Source organism: Rhinolophus sinicus, linkage group LG03, assembly GCF_036562045.2.
Source record: "Rhinolophus sinicus isolate RSC01 linkage group LG03, ASM3656204v1, whole genome shotgun sequence".
In the NCBI taxonomy this organism is placed as follows: Eukaryota; Metazoa; Chordata; class Mammalia; order Chiroptera; family Rhinolophidae; genus Rhinolophus; species Rhinolophus sinicus.
Window position 1 is genome coordinate 153,611,166 of NC_133753.1, and position 9,924 is coordinate 153,621,089.

Sequence of the window (9,924 nt, forward strand, 5' to 3'; positions counted from 1 at the left end):
AATACATTTTAACTTAGTGTATGTTATCTACATGTATATACACAGGTTATCTCTAGAAAGCTCGGTAAGAAGTTGGTAACAGTAATTGTTTTGGGGAAGATCTTGATGGCTGGAGAAAAGGGGGGAGATTTTATACCATATTTATTCCCTTTTGTACCTTTTGAATACTGAACCATGTAAATTTTGCAAATCTGTTAATTAATGTACATATGGAAATATACATACAAATATACTTTTTAAATTTTAGTATATCATCTAATGGGATCATATCCTAAGCAGGTACCCCAAACTACAATATTTGGAAATTTCAAGTAATAGAGTCTATGTTCTGGGTTTATATGGTAACTTCAACTAATTTTCTAAAGACATATATTTTTAAATTATCATATGGACAAACAACTCCAATTAATATGTATGTATGCGTTAGTCTCTCATCTACGATACTAAATTTAGAGTAAATAATCAAGCAAAAATATGATAATGTTTTGCATTCCAAAGTCCTATTAATAGCAATTCCAAGTTTTTAAAAACATTTTAATCCTCCCAGTTTATGCATGTAATCATAGGTCAAATTCTGGATATATAACTAAGTGCTCCAATTTTATTTAAAAGTTAAGTATAGCAATACCAGGGAAACCAACAGACAAATGGAATGAGATTCTTACACTGGTTAATCAGTAAAAGAAATAAGGAAAAACTTCAGGATAAAAAATACCTAAGATAGTTGTTGTGCATTCATTCTTGATGTGCTGACTGGAGACAATCTTTGGAAAAAGTAACCTAACTAAAAATATCAGTTCCTTACAATGTGATGTATGCTAAAGAATACTTGACGTCTTTGGGAAAATGCTTCGTATCTTATACAGATTAGGATTATTACGTAAAATGAGATTTATGAGGTATTTGACCTAGTATGTTGTGCTTACTTATTTTTCCCCTTCAATAATTATGACCGATGAAATTTATTCCTTAAATTGTTTTTAACTCCTGAATTAATGTGGACTTACATAAAAACATAAGGCCATTTTAATAACTATTAAAATGTGCAATGCTAACATTAAGAATCTCAAAAGTATTAACTAGTACTCAACTCTCTGAGAATGAAGTAGCAGATAGAGACACTTCCTCATTGTAATAATTGTTGATGCCTTTTTAAAGATACATAATCTTTTTGATGGACTAACAACTGTTTTTACATATTAAAAGCAATAGTGTGGATATCTGCTATTAAGATTATTTTGCTGTCCAATTCTAATAGAAAAGAAAAACATCTTCAACTTGATTATCAATGGCACTATATTTTGTGGCAAAATCTGACTTATCAGCAACAAAACTGTAGGAAGTTTTGAATACAGTTTTCGCTTCAAAGTATAGTATTAAGTAAAAGAATTTATAACGTAGCATGTAGTTTTAGTTAAGAAAAACTATACTTTAAAGAAAAAGGCAGGATGTGCTGCTTTCAAAAGAGCTTGAAGAGTTTGAATGATTCAAATTTTCCTCTAATAAAATGACACAAAACAAAAGGTTTGTCTTTTTACATGTAGGGGGAAAAAATTAATAGGTTGTTTGGTTAGAAACTTAAAGTGTTAAAGTTTCCCATTACCTCACTTTGACAAGTTTTATTTTGTTCTGACAGTGCCACTTTGAACATCAGGGGAGAATAGTGAAACTAATATCTTAGGTTCTATATTTTAAGAAATTATTTTATAAAGGATCCTGAAATATGTAAATTTTTATGTTGTTTTAAATAGTCAACTATCAAATTCTCAGAATTTATTTAGTTTCTAGACTTTCCTAGTTCACTTAACCCTCCAGAGCTTTTCAAGTTCCAATTTAGAGCTTTCAGCCCCAATTCCAGGCTTGGAAATAAAAATGCCGTCTATTTAAAATATTTGTACTCAATAGTGGAAGTAAAGGCAAAAACTGAAACACAAATTAGACTTGGGATTAGCTCTAGATTTCAGATCCAAATTTATTACCATTCCTCTATTAAGAGGCACAAAAAAGGGCACACCAAAAATTGTACAAAAATGTTGATGGAAGCATTATCCATAATAGCCAGAAACAACAAACAAGACTATGTTCAAAGCTCAATTAACAAAAAACAAAAGGTAACTTTAAAATGTTAATGTATGATTTGGAATTAACACACTTCCAAATACACATTCATGCATCAAAAATATGCAAAATATTGTAAGCATGTCATTTTTAAATGATCCTTTTAAAAGTTTTATAAATTACCACTGTCAAACCTAGCATCTAAAACTGATAGGCTAAACCAAAAATTCATATGGAAATGCAAGGGACCCAGAATAGCCAAAATAATTTTGAAAAAGAACAAAGCTGGAGGACTCACACTTCCCAATTCCAAACTTACTACGAAGTTATAGTAATAAAAACAGTGTGGTTGGTCCTAGCATAAGGATAGACAATGGAATACAACTAAAACATCCAGAAATAACCCATACATCTATAGTCAACTGATTTTTGACAAGGATACCAGAGCTATTCAATGGAGAAAAAAGAGCCTTTTCAACAAAGGGTGCTGGATATTCACATGCAAAAGAATGAAGTTGTACTGTGTTTCCCCGAAAATAGGACCCAGCCGGACAATCAGCTCTAAGGCATCTTTTGGAGTAAAAATGAACATAAGACGTGGTCTTATGTTACATTATATTATACCCGGTCTTATGTTATATTATATTATACCCGGTCTTATGTTATATTATATTATACCCGATCTTATGTTATATTATATTATACCCAGTCTTATGTTAAACATAAGACCGGGTCTTATGTTCATTTTTGCTCCAAAAGACGCCTTAGAGCTGATTGTCTGGCTGGGTCCTGTTTTCTGGGAAACACGTACCCTCTTCCTTGCACCAAACAAAAATTAACTTCAAAGGATCATAAGTCTAAATGTAAGACCTAAAACTATAAAACCCACAAAAGAAAACACAGAAGTAAATCTTTGTGACCTTGGTCTGGGAAAGATTTCTTAGATAACAAAAGCGTAAGTGATAACAGAAAAATTAGATAAACTGGACTTCAACAAGAGTTCATCAAAATTAAAAATGTCTGTGCTTCAAAGGACACCATCAAGAAAACGAAAAAGACAACCCAAACAACGGGAGAAAATATTTACAAAATCATATATCTAATAAGAGGCATGTACCCAGAATGTAAAAAGAACTCCTACAACTCAGTAAGAGAAAGACAACCCAATCTAAACATGCAATGGATCTGAACAGACATTTCGCCAAAGAAAATACATAAATGGGTAACAAGCACATGAAAAGATGCCCAACATTAGCCACCGGAGAAATGCAAATCAAAACCACACTGAGACACTACTTCATACTGACCTATTGTAATAAAAAATACAGATAACAAGTGTTGTCCAGCATGTGAAAAAATTGGAACCCTCAGACATTGCTGGTGGGATTGTAAAATGGTGCAGCCACTTAGGAAAACAGTTTGGCAGTTCCTTGAATGTAAAACAGAGAATTACCATATAACCCAGCAAGTCCATTCCCAAAATAAATTAAGACATATGTCCATACAAAAACCTGTACAAACATGTTCATAGCCGCATTACTCATAATGGCCAAAAACTGGAAACTTAAATGTCCATCACTGGTGATGGATAAATAAACTGTGTTATATACATACAATGGAATATTATTTGTCCATAAAATGGAAGTACCATACATCATGGATGAACCTTGGAAACATGTGAAGTGAAAGAAGCCAGTCCCAAAGGCCCACATATATGCGTATGATCCCATTTGATATGTCCGGAACAGATAAATCTACAGAGGCAGAAATGTACAGGTTTAGCTGCCCAGGGCTGAGGTAGGAGGGAAATGGGGAGCGACTGCTAATAGATACAGGGATTCTTTCTGAGGTGATGAAATTGTTCTAATATTGATTGTGGTGATGTACGCACAACTCTATGAACATACAATCCATCCTTGAACTGTATGCTTAAATGGGTGTATTGTGTGTGTGAACTGTACCTCAATAAAGCTGTTTTATAAAAAAAAAAATCTAACGTCGCTGTGGAAAACAAGGAACTTTCAAGACTAGCTATGAACTGATCTGATTACTAAGCAAGTTCTTGCTTGAGACACTTAGAAATTTTCTAAGACAGATTACGCCTTTAAATATTTCTATATCTTAACTGAAATGGAATTGTACTACTTGCAACTGTCAGGCCATAAAATGAGATTCACCCAAGATACCTCAGTAAACATATTACTTTCCTGTACATGGCTGAACTGTACTTCCCATGACAACAAACAATAACTGCAGCAAAACACTCCACAGGGAGACTGAGGAGTCAATCTCAAAGAAGAATCTAATACTAATACTGCGTTAAGAAGGGGGTGTGGAAAGAATGAGGAAGGGGAAGCAGCACGGGGATAAGGGGGAAGTCTCGGTGCATTTAAGCCCCAGGAATCCAGTTACATTAAATTCAACTTTTATACGCTTTGTGAACAGGCCCAGAGGCAAAGTCCTGGGCGCAGACCAACGAGCTGAGCTGCGAAGCCGAGAGGAAGTGCTGATCCGACCCCAGCCCGCTTGGGATTTCGTGTGGAAATGGGGGGGAGGGGGGCTGCCGTGCGGGAAGGAGGCGAGCCCCCTTCACCCAGCTGGGGCCGACGCTCGCCTGCAGCGCGCAGCTGGGGGCGGCCGCGCGGCCGGCCCGTCGTGCGCGCTCGAGCCGCGGAGCACGCCCGGCGCCTGGAGCTCCGGCGGGGCCGGGTCCTGTCTCCCGCCCCATCCGGCGCTTTGTCCCAGCGCGGGCGGCGGGCGGCCCCTCGGCGTCCTCAGGGTGGGCTGAGCGACCGCGATGACAGCCCCCGGCCCCAGCAAGGACTGCGAGCCTGCGAGTCCCGGCGGCCGCCGATCCGTCGCCCGGCTTCATCCAGGCGGGACCCAGCAGGCGGCGGTCCGAGGACGCTCGCCTTGCCCGCGGATCTGCCGCCGCCGCCGCCGCCACCGCCCGAAGCGCACGCAGGCCGAGGTCAGGCGCAGAAAGCCTCAGACTCCGAAACCCACACTATTTCCAGCATCCCTCTCTTACCCAAAAATTCTCGACGAAATGCGCCATGACCATCGTGCCGCTGTCGCCGCCGCCGCGCCGGGTTCTGCGTCCGCGCCCGCCCGCCGCTGTGTAAACACCGGCCCGGCCCCCACGGCGCCCCCGCCTTTCACCGCCGCCGCCTTCTTCCCGGAGACCAGCCCGCACCCTTCAGGGCGCATGCGCCACCTAGCGGCTGCAGCCGGGGGACGAGCACTTCGAAGACACCGCCTGGTGCGCGCATGCGCCGCGGCCCCATTCCCGGGTTTCAGTCGCCTTGCTCTCTCTCTCTTTCTCTCTCCCCAGCGCGGGCGCGGCTAGGTTGAGTATTCTCTTGGGAATGGTGGAGAACCGGGTCCCTGAGGAGTCACTCGGGAGGCTGTCCGCACCCTTTGTGGCGCGATGGGTACTGGCTCAGGGACCGCGCTAAGAGAGGGGCCGGCCAGCGGCAGTGGAGCCGGTAGCCTGGCTGCTCGCTCTCTTCCTCGTCACAAGGCTCGCTTCCCCCGCCTTCTAGGATTCGGATGGGACCCAAGTCTGGGCAAGCTGGGATGGGGGAAACTTGGCCTCTAGCCACCTGGAGGAGACTCAGAAACCTTTGGTCAACAGGGTGCCTTTCCTTGACAGGGAACTAAGAACCAAAACAGAACTTTCCAAGGCCGGAAAAGGAGGAAACGCCCAGTGTCGCCAGAGAGTCACTGGAGCTGCGCGAGACCCAGGCACCGAATCCGTGACCTCTAACACGCCTCAAGCAAACCAGCCAGGATGGCCTACTGCAAGAACGTGACCCAAAACGAACGAATTTCCCTGACCCAGGCAGTTAAAAAATTTTTTTTTCTTTCAGGACTTGTACATGTGAGTCCGTGGTTCTCTTAGCAACTTGTACATTTTGGAAAAAGAAACAAGTTTAAACACGCCTCGGCATAACCGAAAAATCAAATCCCCTTCTCCTTGCTTTCCAAAGGTTAAGGGAAAAAAACTTCCTGTAGAGAGGTCTCAAGTTCACTGTCACCAGATCTGCTACTAGGTCCAAATCTGCAGCTCTTGAAGCCAAGCCCCACAAACAGATTTACTGTAGCTTTAACTGTACAAACACATCACATCTTCACAGATCTATTGGCAATTACTCATACTTTCATTCTCAAAAGTTAAAAACACACAGTGGCTTACACATGGATGAAACTAAAGTATTTGTTGAATTGGGAACAATTGGATAATGGTATTGTCATATCTTTTTAAGAATGTTTTTTAGAAATATATAGGATATAATGATAAGACACCTAGAATTTGCTTTAAAATAATTCACTGAGGGAGGGGGTATGAATACGGGTACCTGAAACAAGGTTAACCATGAGTTGATAATTGTTGCAGCTAGGTAATGGAAACATGGTGGTTCACTATACTATTATCTTTGTATATGTTTGCTATTTCCTTTCTTTAGAAAGTCCTCATAACAGTGTCATTGACACCTAATTTTGGGGGAAGTCATACTTAGAAATATGCTACAATTCTTTAAGCCATTAGTCTAGCACTATCTTTCTTGATACTATAGAAATTCCAGAAAAAATACAGCCATCTAGATCTCCCTGCAAATAAGCTTGGCATTAAATTCCTATCACTAAGCACTAAACTCCTTAGACCTAAGGAGATGCCCCAATCCTGGACCCCATGCTTTGAAGGACTTACATGTCACAAACACACATTAATTTATTAAAAAACCCATGGCTGCCTCTGCTGCTCCTGATCTAAGGTTGAACACTGGCCCACAACCATAAATACCCTCTCCCGTGACCAACATTATTCGGCCCCAGGGAAACATTTCTTATCTCTTGCCCTATGTCTTCAAAACAAAAAGTGGACTCCAACTGCAGTGAAAACTTGTGGGTAGTATAGCTGCCCATATCAGAGATAAACTGCTGTGGAGTTCAGACAACTTGAGCAGCAGAAGTACTTAAGAAAGAAAGAAGACAGGTAATTAACTTGTCCAATTGTTCCTCTCTGCTTGAATGCAATAGATCGTTTCGTAACAAAGTGGTGTCAAGCACAGACTTTCCTTCTCTTAGTGTTCCAATTTGTGATTCCAACACTGATAATTTAGCATAGTACATATTCAATAATTGCATGGGGTACACTGGTCTCCATCTGTACTCTTATCTCTGGTTCTCATAAATATTATAGGCAGGCCTGCCATGAAGATAAATATCCTGTATATTGTAGGTATTTACAAGGTTCATTGGGGCCAAAACACGATAGGCTATAATTGCCTGGTATTTAAACTGTGGAACTTTACAGTAAATAGTGATTACGGTGACTAAATTTCAGACAAGATGGTGTAGTAGAAGAAGAATGTGGGTGGTATCAGCCACCTTCTGTTCTCTCAAGTGAAGTTTCCAGGGATGCACACACACTCTGGTAGAGCATAGATAAGGTCCTGAGTGGGGAGCTCACTCATATGACCTTAAAGTACTTGTGCCGCACACACTTACCTATGCTTATCCCAAAAGATTCTGAAATTATTAAAAAACTGGCATAGATAGCAACAGCGTTTCAGTCACTGCCTATAATACCTGGCACTTAGTAGTCACTTTGTAAATGTTCAGTGAAAGAATAGATGAGTGATTGAGCCTATGATAGAAATGTGAAGGTGCATGAGACTTTGAATAGGCAATGTCTCCATTCTTCTTTTACTCATACTTTTTTTTCGTAACACAGACACACTCTTTTATTTACTCATCCTCTTTATTGGTGCTAGATCTTAGAATCTATTAAAAATGTCATTATTTAAGTTCTATTTGATTTCATTTTCTCTCATTACATTAAATATTTTCAAAAGAGTCCTTTCGGGCTTGAGTATACTTCTTAAAGACTAAGCTACCTTTTGTAATAAAAATAACATAAAATTGAAATAATGATATTCAAGATTGGCTCTGGAAGGGACCCCTAAACAATTTGGCCTTCAATTTTTGGGTGCCTCCACCACCAGATTCATCTCCCTCTTAGGATCTCTCCTTTATTATAACTGCCATCAACATGTTGGCTTCCAAAGGATATTGTTGGTCCCCATTAAACTGTGTTGTGTCCCAAAAAAATGTGTCCCATGTTATAGCCCAAAGCATACCTGCACTGCTCAAAACTAACTTGATAAATAGTAGCAAATGAGAGAGGAGAAATTAACACAAATAACCTAAATCTAAATTCCCTCCTTGAAAAAATGTGGTGTATCTCCAAGATTTGAGGGCAAAGCACCCAGAGAACTTCCCCCTTTTCATTCCTTGGTTTGATCTCCCATTTCCAATCCTGGGTTCACAGCTCACAGCACATTAATGAACATTTAGTTAGCAAGGTCATTTCCTCATTACTTCATATAAAACTAGTTCTATTCTAGAAGAGTTGATGATAAAGTAAAACTCATTTTCCCACTTATTTTCAATATGATTTTGCAAATGTATTTCCACTTGTTTCCAAAATGAGGGTGGCAGAGGAAAAGCTCCTATATATCTCTCCTGTTTCCTGCTGATTTCTTTAAGGGGCAGCATCCTGTGTCAGATGCAGTATTCCTTCTCTGTTCTCATCTTGCACTTGACAATCACAAGTGGCAAAGAGCTAAGCTCCATTAAAAGGTGGAAGAGAAACAGGCAAATCCCCGAAGTCTGGTGTCCTCTTGTTTTTCCCAACTCAATAGCTGCATACTGAAAGCAAACACTTTATGCAAAACAGAAAGAAAAGCAGAAGCTTAGCAGATGGTACCCAGGCAGGCAGCTATATGAGGGCAAGGAGGTAGAAACAAGTTAACCAAACTGCAGGATGGAGCTCAATACCACCTTCCACATTCTCTTCTCAGTTCACAGCAACTTGCTAGGCACACCTTTCTTCTCTGTTGAGGGAGTGACTGTATGCTCCCTGATGGGGCATCATCTCTTCCTCCAGAATGAGATGTACTTTCCCAGGGATTCTCTTCCCTTTCTGTCTGTGGAAGAAGCACAAAAACACCTGACAGATTGTTCAGGGGGTTACAGTGCTGGTGACCACAGGGAACCCAACAGGGGATTCAAAAATAAGAAAAGAGAAATTACTAAATTATAGAAAGTCATGAAGGTGATGATAATGTAAAAACATATAAAATGTTTGTCATTAATATGAAGTGGAAAGGCAGAAGATGACATGGATAATACATTAAAAATGCATGTAAATAGACAAAAATCAAAAGAAAACATGAAAAAATATACAAGATATAATAAAAAATATGGTGAATATTTAAATTAAAAAATTATTACAGTAAAACACGCATTGCCATTAATCCCCCTCAAAATACTCCCCCTCATTTGAAACACACTTATCCCCTCATTCTTGCCACTTTCTGAAGCAGTTCTGGAAGTCCTCTTTCATGAGTATCTTTAGTTGTGCTGTTGTGGCTGCCTCGATGTCCTGAATTGATTGAAAATGTTTACCTTTCACATCGTCATTTTGACTTTGGGGAAGAGCCAGAAGTAACACAGTGCCAGATCCGGTGCTAAGGTATGAGTCCACATCATGTTTTTATTTGATAGAAATTGCCGTACCAGAAGCGATGTGTGACATGGAGTGTTGTCATGATCGAGGATGAAACTGTTTACCCATTTCATGTTAATGTGTTGCTCATGATCCATGATTTATGGCACACTTTAAAACTCATCTTCTCTCAACCGTAGCTCACACCCAACTGACTGTGCCGAACAAGTTGAAACTTGTCACATACTGTTACTAAGGTTCTTTGTGGAGCTTCCCATATTAAAGATCCCTGCCTTTCTGTTGGATGGCACTCGGCAGCAGCATTCACCTTATGTTTTCATCACACCTCA

General features: G+C 40.2%; 1 protein-coding gene across 2 annotated transcripts in view; it reads right to left on the minus strand.

Moving 5' to 3' along the window:
- Positions 1–5,220, minus strand: part of FCHO2 (FCH and mu domain containing endocytic adaptor 2) — a 106,706-nt gene extending 101,486 nt beyond the window's left edge. For both annotated transcript variants that reach the window (XM_074328841.1, XM_074328840.1), the window contains exon 1: positions 5,090–5,220. In XM_074328841.1, the coding sequence (XP_074184942.1) occupies positions 5,090–5,122 (33 nt within the window). In that variant the 5' untranslated portion in view covers positions 5,123–5,220. The remainder of the gene's footprint in view (positions 1–5,089) is intronic.
- Positions 5,221–9,924: the final 4,704 nt, after the last annotated feature.